This window comes from Aethalodelphis obliquidens, unplaced genomic scaffold (assembly GCF_003676395.1).
Source record: "Aethalodelphis obliquidens isolate GAN/ISIS:26980383/991018 unplaced genomic scaffold, ASM367639v1 scaffold8, whole genome shotgun sequence".
In the NCBI taxonomy this organism is placed as follows: Eukaryota; Metazoa; Chordata; class Mammalia; order Artiodactyla; family Delphinidae; genus Aethalodelphis; species Aethalodelphis obliquidens.
Genome location: NW_020837952.1, coordinates 12,566,956 through 12,588,735, shown reverse-complemented (window position 1 = coordinate 12,588,735; position 21,780 = coordinate 12,566,956). Strand labels below are relative to the sequence as shown.

General features: G+C 40.4%; 1 protein-coding gene across 3 annotated transcripts in view; it reads right to left on the bottom strand.

Moving 5' to 3' along the window:
* SRGAP1 (SLIT-ROBO Rho GTPase activating protein 1) overlaps positions 1 to 16,541 on the bottom strand; it is a 279,039-nt gene extending 262,498 nt beyond the window's left edge. Inside the window, exon 1 of one of the 3 annotated variants that reach the window (XR_003432866.1) lies at positions 15,631 to 16,541. Coding sequence is in view for 2 of the 3 variants with exons in the window: in XM_027106895.1 (XP_026962696.1) it covers positions 15,631 to 15,697 (67 nt within the window). In the remaining variant the exon portion in view is untranslated. The remainder of the gene's footprint in view (positions 1 to 15,630) is intronic. The other 2 variants (XM_027106895.1, XM_027106894.1) reach the window with 2 other exon arrangements.
* Positions 16,542 to 21,780: the final 5,239 nt, after the last annotated feature.

Below are 21,780 nucleotides of genomic sequence, written 5' to 3'. Positions count from 1 at the left end.
TATGAAAGTTACCAAGAGAGTAGATTTTAAAAGTTTTCATCACAAGAAAAGAAATTCTAACTGTGTAGTGATGGATGTTAACTACACTTACTGTGGCGCTCATTTGGCAATATTTACAACTACCGAATATTATGTTGCACACCTGAAACTAATATACTATTATAACATTATTATGACATATAATGTTATAATATATGTCAATTATATCTCAATAAAACAATGTAATATACTGATGGGCCCCCATAAAAACCAAAAACAAACTACTGAATATTAGACTTCTGTTTCCTACAGTATAGTACATTTAAATATTTTGGATCATCTTTCTCTGAACATCAAAACCATTTCCTTTCAAATTCCTTTAAATTCATTATCATTTTGGTCTTAACTCATACTTATTATATATGTCAGTAGTTCTGACATAGATTTTGAACCTGACTTTTCAGGTTGAAACTAAAATGCTGGATAAAATATTTTTAAAATATAATTTTAATCACATCACCAGCTTTCACATAAGTAATGAACTTTAAAAGTCCCCAAACAAGATAAGGTCAGTATAAAGCAGATCAAATGATAACGAGCGCTATGGAGAGATAGAAAGCAGGAGAAGGAAGATGGGAAGAGCCAGGAGAGGTTGAGGCTTATAATCTTAAATAACATGGTCAAAGAAAACATGGTCAAGAAAAACATTTCCAAAGATCAATATAATCAGACGATGTTCTATGATGACAATGCAATTAAGTTAGAAATCAGTAATAAAACCATAAATGAAATAACTTCATATATCTGAAAAATTTAAAACACACTTTTAAACAGATTATGAGTCATAGAAAAAAAACATAATGGAAATTAGAAAATACACAGAACTGAAAGGTAACACAAACACTACATATAAAAATTTATAGAGACTTCCCTGGTGGTGCAGTGGTTAAGAATCCACCTGCCAATGCAGGGGACAGGGGTTCGATCCCTGGTCCGGGAGGTTCCCACATGCCACAGAGCAACTAAGCCCATGTGCCACAACTACTGAGCCTGTTCTTTAGAGCCTGTGAGCCACAACTACTGAGCCTGTGTGCCACAACTGCTGAAGCCCGTGTGCCTGGAGCCCGTGCTCTGCAACAGGAGAGGCCACTGCAATGAGAAACCTGCGCACTGCAAGGAAGAGTAGCCCCCGCTCACCACAACTACAGAAAGCCCGTGTGCAGCAACGAAGACCCAACGCAACCAAAAATAAATAAATTAATTAATTAAATAAATTAAATTGATTTCTTTAAAAAACAAATTTATAGAAATACATGTTACTATATATAAAATAGATAAACAGCAAGGACCTACTATATAGCACAGGGAACTATAGTCAATATCTTATAATAACCTAAAATGGAAAAGAATCTGAAAAAATATATATATATTACATATGTAATATATATATTCAGTTATATATATTACTGAATCACTTTTCTGAATACCTGAAACTACCACAACATTGTAAATCAACTATACTTCAATTAAAAAAAGAAGAGCTACATTTGCTATGCCCCCAAATTAAACAATAAACATGTAAAAAAAAATTTTTGTAGAATGCAGGTAAAGCAGTACTTAGAGAAAATTTTATTACTTACATGTTTACATTAGAAAAGAAGAAAAGAACTTGGAAAATAAGAATTTTAAAAAGGATCAGCAAATAATGCTCACAAAGAAGTAAAAGGAAGGGAATCACAAGGAGGAAAAACTAAGAAAATAGAAAACAAACATACAACACAGTAACTCAAAGAAGCAAAATCTAATTCTTTGAAAAGACTAATAAAATAAACATACCTGTGGCAAAGTCAATCAAGGAAAAAACGGGAGAAGGCACACATACAAACAATTGTTATTAACAGAAAAGAAGTATAACTGCAGACACCGCAGAGACTAAAAAGATACAAGAATACTATAAACAATTCTATGTCAGTAAATTAGAAAATTTGTGGGGCTTCCCTGGTGGTGCAGTGTTTAAGAAGCTGCCTGCAATGCAGGGGACACGGGTTTGAGCCCTGGTCCGGGAATATCCCATATGACGTGTAGCAACTAAGCTGGTGCACCACAACTACTGAGCCTGCGCTCTAGAGCCCGTGAGCCACAACTACTGAGCCTGTGCGCCACAACTACTGAAGCCCACACACCCTAGAGCCACAACTACTGAGCCCACGTGCTGCAACTACTGAAGCCTGTGCTCTGTAGGGCCCATGCGCCACAACTACTGAGCCCGCAGGCCACAACTGCTGAGCCCGTGTGCTGCAACTCCTGAAGCCCGCGTGCCTACAGCCCGTGCTCTGCAACAGGAGAAGCCACCGTAATGAGAAGCCTGTATGCTGCAAAGAAGAGTAGCCCCCGCTCACTGCAACTAGAGAAAGCCCATGCACAGCAACGAAGACCCGACGCAGCCATAAAAAAAAAGAAAATTTGTAAATTTGAAAGCAATGACAGATTTTTTTCTTTTTTTTATTTAAAATTTTATTTATTTTTTGGTCATGCCATGCAACACGTGGGATCTTAGTTGCCCGGACCAGGGATCGAACCTGTGCCCTCTGCATTGGCAGTGCGGAGTCTTAACCACTGGACTGCCAAGAAGTCCCTACAGATTCTTTTTCTTGATGAAAATACTAAACTTGGATAACTTTACTAAACATTTAAGAGTGACATAATTCCAGTCTTACATGAATTCCTCCAGAGAACAAAGAGGAAATAATCCCCAACTAATTTCAAACACGATTACTCTCAGATTGCAATGTAGTAATTATATTTTTAAAAAAAGATAAATATCTTCACTTAAAAAAATTTTTTTAATTAATTAATTATTTATTAATTTTTGGCTGTATTGGGTCTTTGTTGCTGTGCACGGGCTTTCTCTAGTTGCAGTGAGCAGGGGCTACTCTTCGTTGCGGTGCGCGGGCTTCTCATTGCGGTGGCTTCTCTTGTTGCAGAGCACGGGCTCTAGGTGCACGGGCTTCAGGAGTTGTGGCACGTGGGCTCAGTAGTTGTGGCTCGCAGGCTCTAGAGCTCAGGCTCAGTAGTTGTGGTGCACGGGCTTAGTTGCTCTGCGGCATGTGGGATCTTCCCGGACCAGGGATCGAACCTGTGTCCCGTGCAGTGGCAGGCGGATTCTTATCCACTGCGCCACCAGGGAAGTCCCTTCGGTTTTTTTTTTTTAATGTAAAGTCACACTCCTATATACCTCATAGGGCAAAGGGGAAACCATTATAAGAAATTCAAAATACTTAGAAGTTAATTTTAATAAACTTTACACATCAAAACTTTCTAGATGAAGCAAAGATGGTACTCTAAGAGGAACTATCACAAATATTTATTAGGGGAGAATATTTATTGGGGAGAAGAACAGATGCCTTTGTTAAGAATGATGCTTTTATTAGAAATAACATTTACATTAGAAAAGAAATTTATTGCCTTAAATGCTTACAGTAGCAAAGAAGGATAAAAACAAATGAGCTGTATGTCCAACTTAGAAAAAAACAGATAAAGAACAGAATAAATCTGAAGAAAATTTAAAGGATGAAAGTAAAGATAAGAGCAGAAATCAATAAAAAAGAAAAAACAACAACAAGAGACAACCCCCTTTTAAGATTCAGCAAGAAAGAGATAAGGCAAAAATAAATATTCTAAAATAATTTTTTATTTTTATTTTCTGGCCCTACTGCATAGCTTACAGGATCTTAGTTCCCTGAGCAGCTGTCCCTGCAGTGAAAGCGCCAAGTCCTAACCACTGGACCACCAGGGAATTCCCTACAATAATATTTTAAATTAAATACAGATCAGCCCATATTTTTAAAATATACTATCATCAACATTATGTCAATATATTTGAAAACTTATACAAAACAGAGACATTTCTAGAAAAACATAACTTAACAAAACTGACTTCAGAAGAAATATAAAGAATAGATAATCCTATCAGTAGTAAAACTAATGATTAACTGCTGATTAGCAGTTAAAAGTTCTTCACACAAAGAAAATAACTAGGCCCAAATAAGCAGTTTTACCGACCTTTCAAGAGAAGGAATATTCCAAAATTTCAAACTCCTTTACAAAACAGAAAGAGAAGCAATGCTCTCCAATGCATTCTGTTAGGCTAGTATAACTGAAATATGAACCCAGACAAGAACATTATCTGAAAGGAAAGCCATGGGCCTGTTTCATTCAAGAATTTAGAGACAAAAAACAAAAAACAACAACAAAAAAACCTGAACTAAATACTGGCAAACTGAATCCAACTATTTACATATATAATACAATGATGAAGATAGGTTTAATTCTGGAATACAGAGATGGTTCAATATTAGAAACTCTGTAAATATTTCTCATTACATTAACAGATTAAAGAAGAAAAAATAATATCAATAGATGCAGGGACTTCCCTGGTGGTCCAGTGGTTAAGAATCTGCCTTCCAATGCAGGGGATGCAGGTTTGATCCCTGGTCCAAGAACTAAGATCCCACATGCCGTGGGCAATAAGCCCGCATGTCGCAACTACTAAGCCCACATGCCACAACTACACAGCCCACATGCCGCAACTAGAGAAGTCTGCGTGCTGCAACGAAGAGCCTACGCGCCACAACGAAAGATCCCATTGTGCCACAATTAAGACCCAATGCAGCCAAATATATAAATAAATAAATATTTTAAAAAATCAATAGATGCAAAAAGAAAAATGGATAACTTTCAACCAACTATTAATGATTAAAACTTCAAGTAGGGTTTCCCTGGTGGCGCAGTGGTTGAGAGTCTGCCTGCCGATGCAGGGGACACGGGTTCGTGCCCGGTCCGGGAAGATCCCACATGCCGCGGAGCGGCTGGGCTCGTGAGCCATGGCCGCTGAGCCCGCGCATCCGGAGCCTGTGCTCTGCAACGGGAGAGGCCACAACAGTGAGAGGCCCCGCGTACCGCAAAAAAAAAACTTCAAGTAAACAGAGAATACATGAAACTTAACCTGATAAGAATATCTATAATAAACTGAAAACAATCATTATCCTTTATGGTAGGAGAGGCTTGAAAACACTCCCTTTAAATCCAGAACAAGAAAAGAATGACAATTCACTACGTTTATTAACTTCATACTCAAAATTCTGCCTAGGGCAAAAACAGAAGAATAAATTAAAGCCGTAAGGTTTGGAAGGAGGAAATATAATTGTCTTTATATTTGCAAATAATAAGATTTTTTTAACCAAAATATGAACAAATTATTTGAAATAATAATAAACTAGCAAAGTGGCTGGATATAAGACCAATATGCTAAAGTAAACTGCATTTTTGTATACCAGAATTAGAAAACAATTTTAAAAGAGATCTCATAGGGCTTCCCTGGTGGTGCAGTGGTTGAGAGTCCGCCTGTCGATGCAGGGGACGCGGGTTCGTGCCCCGGTCCGGGAGGATCCCGCATGCCGCGAAGTGGCTGGGCCCGTGAGCCGTGGCTGCTGGGACCGCGCGTCCGAGCCTGTGCTCCGCGACAGGAGAGGCCCGCGTACCGCAAAAAAAAAAAAAAAAAAAAAAAGAGATCTCATAAACATTAGTAACAAAAGTGAAATAAGTCTAACAGAAAACATAGAAAATATAAAACTTTACAGTAAGATATTTAAAAACAACTAAATAAATGGAGAAATATTCATATTCATGGGTAAGTAGAACTTATAATCTAACATACAGTTGCCAATTCTCTGCTAATTGCTTTATAATTTCACGCAGTTTCAATCAAAATGGCTATGGGCTTCCCGTGGAAGGAAAACTGATTCTAAAATGCACATGAGGGACTTCCCTGGTGGTCCAGTGGCTAAGACTCTGCACTCCCAATGCAGGGGGCCCGGGTTTGAGCTCTGGTCATGGAACTAGATCCTGCATGCATGCAGCAACTAAGAGTCCGCATGCCGCAACTAAGACCTGACACAGCCAAATAACTATTTTATAAATAAATAAATAAAATGCACATGAAAGAGAAAGGACCAAGATCACCAAGATACTTCTGAAAGGGTATAAGGAAGTAGAATTTGGCCTACCAAATATAAGACTTATTATAAAGCTATAGTAGTTAAGATAGTGTGGTATGTGCAAGAATTTATAAATTAACCAATGGAACACAATAGAGTGTCGAGATAGACACATGTATACATGAAACTCTGATCAAGACAGAAGTAGCTAGTAGATTACTTTTTAAAAGAAGAAACTATTTAGCAAGCGGAATGAAAAAAGTTGGCCATCCACATGAAAAGAACTAAAAATATATCCCTAGTTCACAATATGAAAAATAACTTCAGATAAATTAAAAACTTTTATGTCAAAAGCAAGATTTTAAAACATTTCTAAGATAATATAGACAGATATCTTTCTGACCTTAGAGTAGGGAAGGATTACTTAAACACCAAATATAAATAATTCATACATTTGAACAAATTAAAATCAGCAACTTCTGTTTATCCAGAGATATCTTTTTAAAATATGAAAATACGAACTACAAACAGGGAGAAGATACTTGCAACAGATATAATTGACAAAATATCAATATTAAGAACATACCAAAACCAAAACAAAACAAAATGCCCAAATCAATAAGAAAAAGACAAACCAACAGATAAATGGGCAAAGGTATGAATAAGCATTTTAGTGACAAAAGCAAATGGCTCTTAAATATGTGAAAAGATGCTCTATCTCATCAGCAATTAAAGACATACAAATTAAGCCAAAATACCATTTTACCCCAGTAGATTGCCTCTCCAGAAAACCTTGTCTTCATGCTGACTACTGGTTGTCCAAATCTGTTCTCTCCTTTCACGGTCATGAAGTTGTAGCTGAAAACAGGGCTGCCCAGGGAGACTACACTTGCCAGCCTCCCTTGCAGCAAGATGTTGTCCTGTGACTAAGTTCTCACCAGTTAAATGAATGGAAATTCTCTGTATTATTTCTGGCCTGGATTTTAACACATTGGCCATATGCTCCTCAAGACTCATTTTCCTTCCTGTAAGTCAGAACATGGATATACTTAAGACCCAGTTTCAACCAGGCATACAAGTTCAGTTCCCTAGGTGATGGCAGAGGAACGAGATGGAGAAAACTCAAATAATTTAAGGAGGCAAAACTGTCCTGGTAGCCTGGACTGCACACCTCCAGACTGTTACGTGAGAAATTTCTACATTTTTAGGTTATTGTCTTTCAAGGTTCTCTTTATTATTATAGTTTAGCCTTTACCTTAACTAACACATTGGCCCATACTAAGTGTTTTTCAGGATGTGGAATTCTCATTCACTGCTGGTAAGAGAATAACTACCAAGCACTTAGAGAAAAGTTTGACATTAGTAAAGTTGACCATGCACATTCCCTATGACCCAGCAAGCATACACAGAGAAACTCAGGTACACGAGGAGACACTCACAGCATTTTATATATTATTATTAATCATGATGGCAAAAAGTGCAAATAACCCAAATGTCACAAAGAATGAATAAATAAATAAAGAATAAATAGCTTCCAGTATTTTCATGCACTGGAATACTATGTATCAGTGAAAGTAAACTAATGATAGCTACACACATTAATGTAGATCAATCTTAATATAACATTGAGTGAAAAATGGAAGTCATAAGAAGGCATACTTACTTTGAAAATTTTTTATTAGAGAAAATTTTAAACATACACAAAAGTAAAGAGAATAAAATAATGAACCCCATGTACCCAACAATTAACAATTCCTGGCTAATCTTATTTTACCCATATTCCCACCTACTTCCTCCTTCCCCCAGATTATACTGAAGCAAATCTTAGCCATCCCCAAATACTTCAGCACATATATTTAAAAGATAAAGATTTGTTATACATGCCAAAATACTATTATTTTTAAAAATTAACATCAATTTTTTTTCTTTTTTTTTTTTGCGGTATGCGGGCCTCTCACTGTTGTGGCCTCTCCCGTTGTGGAGCACAGGCTCCGGACGTGCAGGCTCAGCGGCCATGGCTCACAGGCCCAGCTGCTCCGCGGCATGTGGGATCCTCCCAGACCGGGGCACGAACCCGTGTCCCATGCATTGGCAGGCGGACTCTCAACCACTGCGCCACCAGGGAAGCCCAACATCAATTCTTTAATATCATTAAAAAATCTGGTATGTGTTCAAAAGGGCTCTGTATTTTTGATGCATGTATATAACATACATCAAAACTATAAAGAAAACTATAAAACTATCATAAAACTTTAAAGAAAACAAGGGAATGATTAATACTAAATTCAGAATTGTTATTGAGGGGGCAATAGGATGAAGAGAGATCTGTTAGAAAGGGGACAATGTGGGGGTTTCTAGACACTGCTAAAGTTCTATTTCTTAATCTGGGTGGCTACTAACCAGGTATTCATTTTATTATTATGCATTAAATTGTAAATAATTTTCCGTACCCACTTGTATATATATTTCACCCAAGAAAAGAAAAGAAAAAGAGAGGCTGCTTCTCCCACCCTCCCACTCCCCAACCTACGAACTGTTAGCTGAATTCAAAGCAAGAAAACACCCAAAGTATATCACTGAGCTGTAGGCAAACAGGAAGTTTGAAATTGTCCTGTGAACAAACCTGATCAGCAGAGGTTCAATCTCGCCTGGATGCACCTTGGCCCACCCCCATCCTGAAGGAGGGTGGGTCTCAAAGTGAGATTCCTGCGTTAGGCCAGGAAATTTACCAAGGAGAGGATGTACTGAGGTCCAAAAGTACAGGAAATACAACCTATACCAAACAGGAAAAATAACCGGAAACTCCTCCCACCACGCGTTATAGTTTGGTATGTACATAGAAAGCTGAGTCCACCCATGCAAAGCAGCCATGACAGTGACTGGCACACCCCGAGCGCTCAATAACTGTTAGCTGCTGTTACGATTATTTTTCATTATTATTATTTCATCATCCTTTTTTCCCCCCCGCCATGGAAGTTAACTTTAATTATAAACTTTTGACTTCACAGAACATCTGACTTGGAGGGAGTGATGTTTTATTTCATTTGTTGGTGACATATACGACTGAGGTCCAACTACGGTTTCTCCTCATGCTGAAATCCCACTACCCAGTATGGCTGACACACGTGTATGTACGTAGCTATACATCAATTTAGCTCTGTTTTAGCTTGTCCTAACCATGCTTTTTTTTTTTTTTAATGGTCTCTCTTTTTCCCAATTATTATAAAATATTTCTCCATACCATAAAACGTTCTTCAAAAACCACTGTTAATGACCCCATAACATTCCATGTGCACAAGTTAGTTAACCATTCCCCAGTGGAATTTAGTTAACTATTCTCCATTGTTGGACACTCTGACTGTTTCCAGCTCTGTGACTTTCTAAATGTGTGTAACTTACACATTTGAATTCAGTTTAATTTTGTGGTAATACTTCATTGGACACCGTAGATAATTCTGAATGATCGCCATGTTAGTTTATACTATAAAGGAATGATAATTCAAAACAATTACTCTATTCATTCAATTAATGTTTAATGAAGCCCTATACCAGGAGGTGTGGGAGATATATAGACAATAATTTTTTTTTTTTTTTGCGGTACGCGGGTCTCTCACCGCTGCGGCCTCTCCCGCTGCGGAACACAGGCTCCGGACGCGCAGGCTCAGCGGCCATGGCTCACGGGCCCAGCCGCTCCGCGGCATGCGGGATCTTCCCGGATGGGGGCACGAACCCGTGTCCCCTGCATCGGCAGGCGGACTCTCAACCACTGCGCCACCAGGGAAGCCCTAGACAATAATTTTTAATATCAAAGTGCTTTCTGTTATATGTCAAATATATCTCAATAAAGCTGGAAAAAAATCAAAGTGCTTTCAAATGAAGCAAAAGCAAATTAGCAGGTACAAGTGAAATTTTTCATTTCTATATTGATTTTAAAACAAAATATTTTGCTCAAAACTATGAAATTAAGTCAGAGACTTTATCTGACATCATAAGAATCCTTTTCACCATGGATAAATAAAATCAATTGATTGGACTACAGTTTTCATTTTTCATTTGGCATCATTAAAGGTAGAGAAAATGTAAAACAAAAGTTGTAAGCAAACACATGGCAGCCCAGGCAATGTGCTTTTCAGCTGTTACTTGTACTTGGATAAAAAGGAATGACACAATAAAAAAAAAAATCCACCTTATAAGGAGCTGGGAATCTCTCTGGTTTGCCTATCACATATCCCTTTTTAATCCCACCATGAAACTCACTCCATTCTAAAAGTACAGAGGGCTTTATCAGGATGATTTAAGAATCGCCCACTTTGGGATCTATTTAGGCAGCAGATTGGTGATTATGTATTTGAATTTCAAAAAGCTTATCTAAGTCAGAATGTAACAAGAAGCAGTTGAAACGTAAAGAAAAACAAAATGAAACAGATTAACAAGGCCTAATTTTTATAGACTATCAGTGCCAAGCGTGTGATAAAGGCTTTCCACAAATCACCTCACAGAAGCCTCACAAAGGCAAGGAGGTAAGTACTATTATTATCCCCATTTTACAGATGAAGAAATTGACTGTTAGGGCTCAAATATATTATTAGTGGCAGGGCTGAATGGCTAAGACCAGTTTCTGCTCTTAAACACTACGTTCTGTTTTTTTCCCATCCTGACATACCAACAGGTGAGCATATATATGTTGTCAATAAATTAGAAAGTAATTTGGGTCCAACGAATAAAAATACCTTCAAATAACTAAAAATGTCTTCTAGTAACTGTCTCTATTCCCAGCTTGTGCCTTCAAACCACTAAAACAAACGTAGACTGAGTGATTAGACATACAGTTTACTCCGTATTTTTTCTTAATCTTAATTCTCAGTTATGTAACTTGAAATAAAAATAGTTAGCATAAAAAAGGGTCTGCTCAGTCCACAAAGTAGACTCTCAAATTGGACCAGAGCTGAGGATGTGAGGTTCCTGACCTGGTCATCACACAGCACAGGAGTCAGCAAAGCAATCTAGACAGAGCTCAGATTTACCATCCCATAGCATACCCCAACCCTCACTGTATTTCGGAGCATGCTTTGTTTAAACATTTCTCCAAAACTATTTCTTAAGATGCTTTGAAGTTCATGAAACAAATCAGGTTTTCTGGACAACATAAGAGGGCTTATTGCAGTAGCTTCACTTAGTATGACCAAAATTTCAAGTGCGTTACATTTGTACATATTCACCATATTTTTTTCCCCTTGATCTTTAAACCACCTTGTGAAGCTGCTGCCTGGGCATTGTGGTTTCTTGAAATGATCTTGGTGAAAAAACAACTTAGTTATGGTTAATCAATTTAATTAACTCCTCCTGTTAACGGACCAGAGTTGCCGTTCTCTAGTCCATCCAACTATGATTCCTTCAACGGATGTAAAGTCTAAACAGGTAAGTGTTCTATCTCCTACTCTTCTTTGTGAGGAATCTAAAAGTAAACCACTGTTACCGAAAAGCAGAGGACCTGGGTTCCAGAACCACATTTGTTACAGTTACTTGTGTAACTGACATTATGCCTCCTTGCACCGCTGAAGTGGGCTGGACAGGAAATGTTTAAAGTCCTTCCCAGCTATAAAGTTTTAATTCGTAATTTAAATTGTTGTTTTCCATTGCAAGTTAAATGAAGAACATTAGAGGTAGACACAGGTTCCCTATGAGTGACAGCAGCACTTTTAATTTCCCTATTGAAACCTATCACATGACGGGAGGTCATATTAAATTGAACTGGCATTTCCTTATGCTCCATCTGCTACCAAAATGTACTATTTGTAGTTCAGGCAGCAGAGCGGTTGAAAAACACCAGATTTTCTTGGCACATAGATGAGTATGAGATTATCCTCAGGAAAATACTGCAAATAATAGCTGTCAATTCTTAGCAACTAACAACACGCATTATTAAAAATAAACACAACCTCCCATCCATGAGTTCCACCTCACAAAATGTGTCTTTTGTTTCTTCTGACTCTTATATGTGAACCAATATTTTTTACATGGGCTCCATAATATTTCTGCTGCAGAATTAAAAAATTACTAGATCTCTAAAATCTACAGATGATCCCCAAAACTTCTGTTAGCCACTTGCTACGATCTTGCCAGAGATGCTAAAAGTAGTGTAGTCAACTGGTTTGAGTTTCATACACTTTTCCAGACAATCTTGCTGTTTAAGGGTCCACACAAATAAGAGCTTAATTTCTCTGGATTCTAAATCTTTGGGAAGTTGACCAACACACATGAAGCAGTCTTTCTCCTCCTATAGTTAACACATTACCTAACACATTAATCTTTTAAATTATTGCTTGGGGTCCTTTTGTCCTCGATTTAAACCTATCTATTCCTTTAACTGCTTGTATAATTCCCAATTCTTCCCCCTCTTACAATTCTATGCTCTACTTTTCTGAACGTGGTTTTATTATTTTTCTGTATTTTCTGTGGTATTACATTTTAATTCCTTGAGAAATCAGATAATACATAGTGTTTGTGAATTATGAAAAAAGTTAAAGCAAAGGTAACCCTCCTCAAGACAGGGCAGCCAAGAGAAAACGCAAAAAGCTTGAAAATTTTACTGCATAATTAATGTGAACTGACATGACATCTTCAATTAGACTCAAAGACCCTTAGGACTGAGAGAATCTAAACTCCTTATCTTACAGATAAGAAAACCAAAACCCAGGAAGAAGCTAAGTGACTCGCCCTACATGATACATCTAACAGGATACATTTATGGTCTTACCCATAAAATTACAGCATAAAATTACACGTTACACCTAGGATGGTTCTTTTCACACTGAAAATAGCCCCATGAAGTCTGTTTCCTAAACACATGCAGGCAGCCACAGTGGCTAAATCCCACATCTGTGGAGTCATTCTTTTAAATCAAACCCTTACCTCAGAAATTGAGATAAATGCAACTGGTATTAGGGGAAATGGGAGAGAATAAGAAAGGACAATACTCCAGAATGTTAGATTCAAGTCAGAAGGTAAAAAAGTCACATATAATCAAAAATGACTCTTGATACATTTAAGTGTATCACAGATACACTTAAATCACGCAGAGTGTCCAATATTTACGTCTTTATTCATTGGGAAGAGACCAACGCCTTCTCTTAAGGAGTCCAGCACAGCTAGGTTTTCCTCCAGCAACAGAATAAGCCACTTTCTTTTGTTTACCATCAGATGAAATACCTGTTAGAATTGAAAGAGTTGGTTGTTCCAAAACCACCTACCTTTAAGCAGTGGACTAGCATCTGCCAGGGTGAGATACTCACCCTTAAAGAGGGGCTCAGGAAAAGAAACGGAAAACCAGGATCCTACCTCTGAAATTATCCTTAAAAAGGGACCTATTCTCACTGCACAGGACAGCGGGCCTCATGCTCTATTTAAATATTTAACTCATTTCTCTTCCACTGCCTTCTTGATTTTGCCTAGTAAATTCAGGTGAATGTGTGCCATTCAAGGTGTATATGATCCAATTCCATTGTATTGATATTTCCCTCTTCCCATATTTGCATATGAATAGAAGGATCTGGGTTAGACACAGGATGTGTAAGTATTACAGGGGAAGTAGATGAAGTGTGGACACAGGCTCTGATGAGAAGGGCAGGTCAGGTGCAGTAAAGAGCCATAAAGCAGCCTGAGGACTCACAGGTAAGTGAGGAGGGTTGAAGGGAAGAGACAGATCACTTTCTATGGGACAGAATTTGTTCCAAAACTCATTTTTACCATGTTTGTGATTTTTCCTTGGATTGGATTTGATGGACACATTTTAAGCATTGCAACACATCCCATTCTATTGATTTTTATTTTATTTATTTATTTTTGTTGTTGTTGTGCCCCACAGCATGTGGGATCTCAAGCTTCCGGACCAGGGATCGAACCTGCACCCCTTGCATTGGAAACACGGAGTCTTAACCACTGGATTTCCAGGGAAGTCCCCATTGTATTTATTTTTAAATCCATATAGACGGCCTATACCCTCAAAGCATATAAGTAACCATATAACTATAAAATTCATACTCTGAAAGAGATTAATCATGAGAATATTTTTCAGATAAAGACTTGATCATGGACAAATGACCTTAGAGCAGAAATACCGAAACCAATACTTGGAAATACATTCTACAAGTCAGTGCTCCAAGCAGCAGGAAAACCAGACTGCTACCCCTTGAAGACCTGCCACAAAGAGCCATGTGGAAAAACCGCACAGAGAAATGGTGATTGTGAACAAGAGTTCTACCTCAGTATGAAAGACTTTTGGCTGTGTTGGACCGTTAAGAAAAGAAAGGTTATGCTCATTAGAAAGTTTACCTGTCTCGAAGCAAACAATTACTTCTCTGCTAACATAACTTCCATGTCAGTGTAACCAGTTCCTACAAGTATAAATTATCTTAATTGCATGCAGATAAAAATCTGTGTTTCCTGAACAGTGTTCATCTTAACTCCATTACTGGAGTCAACCTAAAGGAAACTTAAGTCTCTGGGCTTGCATATTGTGTTTGTCTCTGGCCATGATGAGATGGTCCAGATTCACACTGATTGACAGAGGGTTTCCCCACCAGGTCCTCTCACAGGACTCCAAGCATTTTCACAACTTGACCACACAAAAGAACCCCCAGTCTGCTCCTGCTTTTCCCAAGACAAGTACAGGAACGCCTTTCTCTGCAGTCCTTTCATAAGATTGTGTCTGTACAAACACAGGTGTCTACAAAGCAATTTTTATCAACTTTGCTTTGAATATTCCAAAGAACAGCAGTGATCTCAACACTCCATCCATTGTCTCAATGGATGGGAAAAGCTACCCATGAGAGACCATAAAGGAGGAAAAAAAAAACCCAAATATATGTTTATTAAACTCTTCAACAGCAACACAAAATACTTGTACTTCAGAGAAAATATATTTTTTAAAGCACAAGGCACGTTAAGTAAAAATGCGTAATCAACCTTAATTAGATTCCTTCATCAGTTGACAATGTAAATGGATGGAAACTACTACTCAAATATTCAAAGCTTCATTTTACATGCAAGTGGCCTCCAACAAATGATAAAGCAATATTCCCGTGTGAGTGTGAGAGATTAAAAGGAGTCAGATTCCACTAGTCCTTGCTTGGTTTAACTGCCCAGCTTTTAGGGAGCTATTTTATAAAAGCGGGACTCTCCCTGATAAATTAGTGAACAGTGCGAATGTCAAAAATTGCCTGCACTCAATGAAGCTCTAGAGCACTTCGGAGCCAGACTTCAAAAAATGACTCCTTAAAAAAAATTACGTTGTGACAATGGTATCGTTTAAAAAAAATAATAAGGATGACGGTGATGATAACTGGGCAGGAACCACTGCTGCTGCCTGCCTCCTATGTAAGTTGCCCGGCTGAAGGTGGTTAAGTTAAAGCCAGTTCTCCCCTATTGGAGGGGCGCCCTGGCAGCGGCGGAGAGCCACCCGGTTTCCAGCTCCCTGTGGGCTTGACGGGACTGGAACTGGGATTGGCTTCCACGAAGCCCCGGGTGGCTCAACGAGGCGCTCTAGCTGTCCCTCACCACCTCCCTCCAACACAGACCCCAAGTGAGAAATGCAACTCCCGGAGCACAATGACAAGAAAGCACACAAAAGGAGCAAGGCAGCCGCTCCCATCCTTACCTTTGACTTGACTTTCATACTCGGCTATGATCTCTTTGTCCTTTTTGAATCTGCTCGGAGTGGACATTATCCAGCTGTTCTGGGTTTGCTTTCAGCGGGCAAGTTCTGTTCGAGGGTCACCGACCAGTCTCCTCGGAGAGGCAGAGAGTTGTACTCCCACACGCCGGGAACCCAGAGGCAGCACCGACAGGAGGGAAAGGGGGAGGGAGAGGAGGAGGAGGAGGAAAAAAAGGAGCGAGCCGAGGACTAGATTAACCCGGGCGCTGGCACCATACTCTCCGGATCGAGCTGCCGTCGGTGATGCTGAGGGGAGCACAGGGCTCGGGGCCGGAGAGGCCCGGCGCGCCGGCAAACTCCAGCAAGCGAGTGGTGGGGGGCGTCTCCCTGCCCACCCCACCCGGAGCCCGTCCACTTCCTCTACGACCGCTGGGCGGACGCGGGAATCGCGCCGGCGCTCCGCACCATTGTTAGCAACCCGCACGGGGCGCGCGGGGCAGGGCCAGCCGGGGAGGGCGGGCGCCGCGACTCTCCCTTCCTGCTCCAGCCGCCGGCTCCGGCGCTCGGGGGTCCCGCCCGGGCTGGGGATGCTCCTGCCGCTCCTCCGTCGGCACACACGGTTGCTACTGCCCCGGGCAGGCAAGAGGAATCGCGATCCTAAAGCAAGTCCCGGGCGCCGACCGCAAGGGCGTCTGCCGCACCGTAAGAACGCGTCCTGGGCACAGCCCCGGCGGAGTTTAGGTCTCCACCGCCGGCGCCTCGCGGGGCCTCTGCCTCCCGGGCCACCGTGCGCCGAGGCTGCCTCTTTCTCCCCCGACCCCCTTTCCGCTGCTGCCCCCAGGAGGCCGCCGGCGATAGACACACTCGCACACGCACCCGGAGGAGCCGCGCCCCCGGAGGCCGCAAAGTTGCCGGCACGTTCACGGCCCGCGGCTCCCCGGCACCTGGGGAGCGAGCTACGGGCGGCAGCGGCCGGGGCGGCCGCGCGGGGCTCGGCGAGGCGGGGCAGGGCTCGCGGGAGGGGTCGGCTCGGCAGCGCGTTCCCTTCTCCGCCCTCGCCCCCTCCCGGCGCGGTGAGGAAGCGCCGCGCTCGTCCGGGAAGATGGACGCCTCTTGTGGCCAACCACAGCCCGGCCCTGCGCGTCGAGCCCGGCGGCCGTGGGCAACGCCCCCAGCTCCTCCCCGAGCTGCGCAGCCCCAGCAGCTGGGAAACCCCTCCCGACCCGGCGGTCTGTCTTTGGCCGAGAGTGAGCGCTGTGGTGGGGCTCTTTTCAGTGTATAGTGGGGAAATCCAGACTTTGGATGTCTCCATGGAAGAAAAGGATGTCACTCCAAGATGTCACTCCAAACCCCAGAAGGAACACTGGAGACTGAATTGTGAACGTCTTGGCTGTTAAGAATCAAAGAAAAGCTAAGCTGCTTGATCAGGCAGAGAAAAATACCCATCTTGAACACCATTATTCTCCCCATCCTAGAAGCATTTGGAGGGGGCTAGGATGGCGGGAAAGGCGTGGTGGGGAAACAGGTCACACTTAGGATGTCACCAGGTTTTGACGGACACATTTAGCGTTTGGGACCTTCCTTCTCCAATATTATGGGCCTGATTTACCAAAGTGATTTGTCCAAAGGCGTGTCCAGTATCAAATGTTTTCCCTGCTAGATCTAAAGAAGAGTAGGGACTTCGAGACTTTAATCATTCATTCATGTATCCAGTGATAAAATTTCTTACTGCGAACCAAACACCAAGAGCCTAAGGATTCAGAAAGTAGAACCCTGCCCTAAAGGATCTCACGGTCTATTGTTTTACAAAGTAATTACAGGCGGTACTGTGATGCTATAAGAGAGCTACTGCCGGCTTTGCGAGCCCTGAAGAAAGAAAAGTGGACTGCGTAAGAGGTTTGGGGAGAAAGGCTTCCCACAGAAGTGGTATTTGAACTGCATTTAAAGGGTGAGTAGTAAGTAGTTTGCCACCTTAGAGAGGGAAAGTGTTGCATTCCACGGAGAAGAAGGAGAATCCTACTCTGGGAGAATTGCAAATGAGTTACAGGATGCCCTCCTCTAAAATACCAGATCTCTGATGGGAGGTGAAAAATATTTTAAAAATTTAAATATATGTGTGTTTCAAGCGGTAGTGTGTGCACATTGTTTTAAATTATATGGCCTTTTAAAATTTAATTGTTAAGCAAATCTTTTTACTTTATAACGACAGAATAGAATGTACGGAAAAAATGTAAAAAAAAAAATGTTTTGTTTCCATTTTGCCACACAGGAGGTTAACTACGGAATCGCAGACTGCCCTAATTTCACGTGGGGCTGTCTTATGTAAGAGTGTAGCGTGAAGAGCCAGGATATTCCAAAGCAGAGGCTGAGAAGGAAGGTCAGGGCCAACTGGGAGAGGCCTCCTGTGCTGAGCTCTAGGACACAGTTCTGCAGACAGCAGGGAGCCTTTTAAGTAGAGAAGGGTCATGATCACATACATGTTTTATGAAGATAACTGTTGGCAGCATGGAAGGATGAGTTGGCTATGGGGGTGGAGAGACCAGAGGCAAGCAGCACACTCTGGCGATAATTGTAGTCAAATCTAAATGTGATTCATGTCATCCATCCATGGTGCTACTGGGATTTATTTCATATTTGCACTTGGGAAATACAACTTGGTGCAGAGAATGCAGCCCCTGGGAATGAATTGTTGGCTGAGTTTAGACCTAAAGCACCGTGGTAGTTACAAGCCCCAAAGACAATGTACCCAGAGGTGAATCATATCTCTGCTGCTTCCTAAGTGAGCTGATAAAAATTACTGCATCTCTTGGGGCCTCAGTCTCCTTATCTGTAAAATGGGTTAATGCCTAGTTCCTGGGAATGTTATAAGCACTTACTGAGATAATCCTTAAAAATTACAAGAACACCAGATCTTTGTACCTACTCAGTTATCTTTGTTACTGTTATCTCAGTTTTAATCTTGGAGAGAAAGCTATTTAAAAATTGGAGACAGTATCTTAATCATCTTTGATTTTATCATAGTGCCCAACAAACTGTCAATAAACTTTTTTTTGAATGTTAATGTCTTAATATTAGTAAGCCACCATTTTATTGTTGTAGAAGGTTGGGTCCCAAATAAAACAAAGCATTTTGCATACATTCTTATAAGAACCCTACAAGGTGAATACTATTGTCCTCGTTTTACAGAGAGAATCTGGAAAGTTCAGTAAATGTGTAAAGTCCTGGCTGGGCCAGAATTCCAGCCCACATCTACTTGCCTCCAAATTGGGTTTTCCCAATTTGCTATTCTTCTGCCTACGAACTTATGATTCCTTTAAACTTGTGAAGCAGGATCACATACAGTGAACTGTGTATGACTGATCGATGGTTTTCCCTTGGTGGTTTTCTTCTGATCCAGCCAATCAGTGTGATTCACAAGTCAGTTCTTCTTTTCATAGTTTTATCTCTTCAGGTTATCCTTATCTTTCCCATATTTTGCCTCACAAAGCTTATATGGAGAATGCCTATGAGTTAAAATCCAGAAAGCCCCCTAGGGTCAGTCCAATTTGGGAGACAGTCAACTGAGTCTAATTCTGTGACTTTGCTCCCCCTTGTGGTAGCTGTTTTCTTAGCTATACAACAGGGATGGCTGCACTTTGCCCCCTAAAACCTACCCCTCCCCTGCCACACTCTCATTCTTTAGGGGCAAGTGGTGAGAAATTTGGAGCGCCTGAAAGTGGGACCCATACTACAGATTAATCCACTCCATTATATAATATTCTCCTTTTAGGACCACTCCAAATTTCCAGAAGTAGAAGTTAATTCATTATCTGATCATAAACCCTGGGAGTAGGTAGGAGAACGTACCTGGCGCCTTGCAGCCACAAAATAAATCATGCACCTTACTGCAGCATCACTTTGTCCTAGTGGTAAATAATTTAAGTCATTTAAAAAGTTAAATACAAACACATTAAGGAAGGACTCAATGCCAAATCGACACAATTTTTTCAGTTATGGTTTTAGTGTCTAAGAATTTCATGTCTGAGGTGGACCAGTCTGCTACTCCTCTTCATATAAGGAAAACGTTCTCCTCTGCCCGTTGGGATGAAAAAGTTGATGAAGCCCTGCCAATATCCTAGGTTTTATTCTTGGATCCAGCCTGAGTATCAGAACACCAACTGTTGTGCATGCGTATCTTATATTGTCTTGACTCTGGACCCTTTAGCTTCTCAAATTGCTTGCAGTAGTGCTTTCCATGGACTGCATTTTGGTATTGTGTCCTGGGGCAGAGTTTTATAACGTATGAGCTCACCATTGATCATCTACATCAGAATCACCTTGGGAGTCTGGAATTCAGACACATGGGAGCTCTTCTACACTTAAAGCCACACTTCTTGACTTCAATGTGCATACAAATCACCTGGCAATCTTGTTAAAATAAGGTTCTGATGCCTGCTGGAGTGACACCTGAGATCCTGCACGTCTAATAAGCTCCTAAGCCATGCCAATAATTTTGTCATAAAGACCATACCTGGAGGAGCAAAGACCCATAAGGTCCAAATTTTGGCTGAGGGGAAAGTCCTCCGGTGATTCTTATGCTTGAGAATATTTGCCCAAGGCCCAAGAGCTATTTTAAAAAAAGAGCATCCTTATAAAAGATTTGCTACATTTACTCAAGTGATGCCGATGACATTAAGATTTTTTTTCAATTTAATGTATCTCTAAGAAACTGGACTGTTTTCACCTTCAAGATAATAAAACGTTTAACTTCTTCATCTGTAAAATGGGGATGGATAATAATTTCCCTAGTAGGTTTGTGGGTTTCATAGGGATTAAATGCAAAATGTACATAAAGCACTTAGCACCAAGCCAGGCACATAGTAAGTGCTACGTAAATGTTGCTTGTCCTTGTCATTGCCATTATTGTTTTGGTGCAGAAAGTTAACTTCCAAGTTTACACCAAACTGTTGCAATTGTGGAGGACCTTATAGTGTGTTTATCTGTGTCTTATTTACCTCCCTGTTTAAACCTCCTATGCTAATTGAGAATTTCTTCGTTCTTAATGGGTTTGTTTTGTAGTTTATTGGTTTACTGTGTGTCTGTATTTCTGATACACTACCTCAAATTTTTATAGAATGATTTCTATAGTCTATTCAGTTCTAATCAACAAATATTTATTGTCTATTAAGCTGAACCATATGACAATGCGGATATTTGACCATTTTTGACGTAATAAATGGCAATGCCGTATGACTCAACCCAATACTATCAGCTCACACTCTGCAATTAGTGTAAACAAAAGTCAATAATAAAAACCCACTTCCGAATATCCAAGTGAAGCCTCTGTTGAACCCTGCCCAGATCTAGGGAAATCCCATTCACTCATAGGTTGGATTAGTCCAGTGCAGTCTGCCAGGTAGTCAATCAAGAAATATTAACCACTGTTGTAAAAGAAACTTGGCCCATAATTTAACAGCAGCTTGTGGAAATGGACCATATAAATAGCCATTTTCCCTTTTCTGGCAACAGAGTAGTAAAGACAAGCTGTTAAAAGATCTTGCCAATTTCATTCTGATGCACTTTCCCTGGCAGGGAAGAGGTTAGAATGTTACAATAAAGATGAGTTTAGATGAGGCCCTGGAGGGGTCAATGCAAGAGATACTACGGACAGTAGGAGAGAAAGGATGGAAAAGGAAGAGGTAAAGACACTAGTCACAGGGAGAGAAGCTGCAAAAGAGAACAATAAAATGAATGATTCTTCTAAAATGTTCATTTGTATAATTTAGCTCCCCTCCCCTCCAAAAAAATTCTTCTCCAATTTTCAAGAAAACTAAAGCTAAAATAAATCAGGACTTTTAAATGTCTGTAATTTTCTTTGAATAAAACTGCTTTATAATATTTTTAACCATCTGCTTAAAATCACATTTCCATTTTGCACAGATCGTTAAAATAGAATTTACTTTGTTTAATCTCATATTCATAACTTCCAAACACCCACACATAACAGTCTTCTCATCAGAGTTACTATTTTCTGCTTTGAAATCCTACTACGACTTCCCATGTGGCTGCTGCACAATATAAGCAGAATATGAATATTCAACGAGCCCATTCTGATGAAAGTATTAAATCCCATCACTTAGACAAAAGAAAAAAAAAAAGGTATTGTTACTCAGA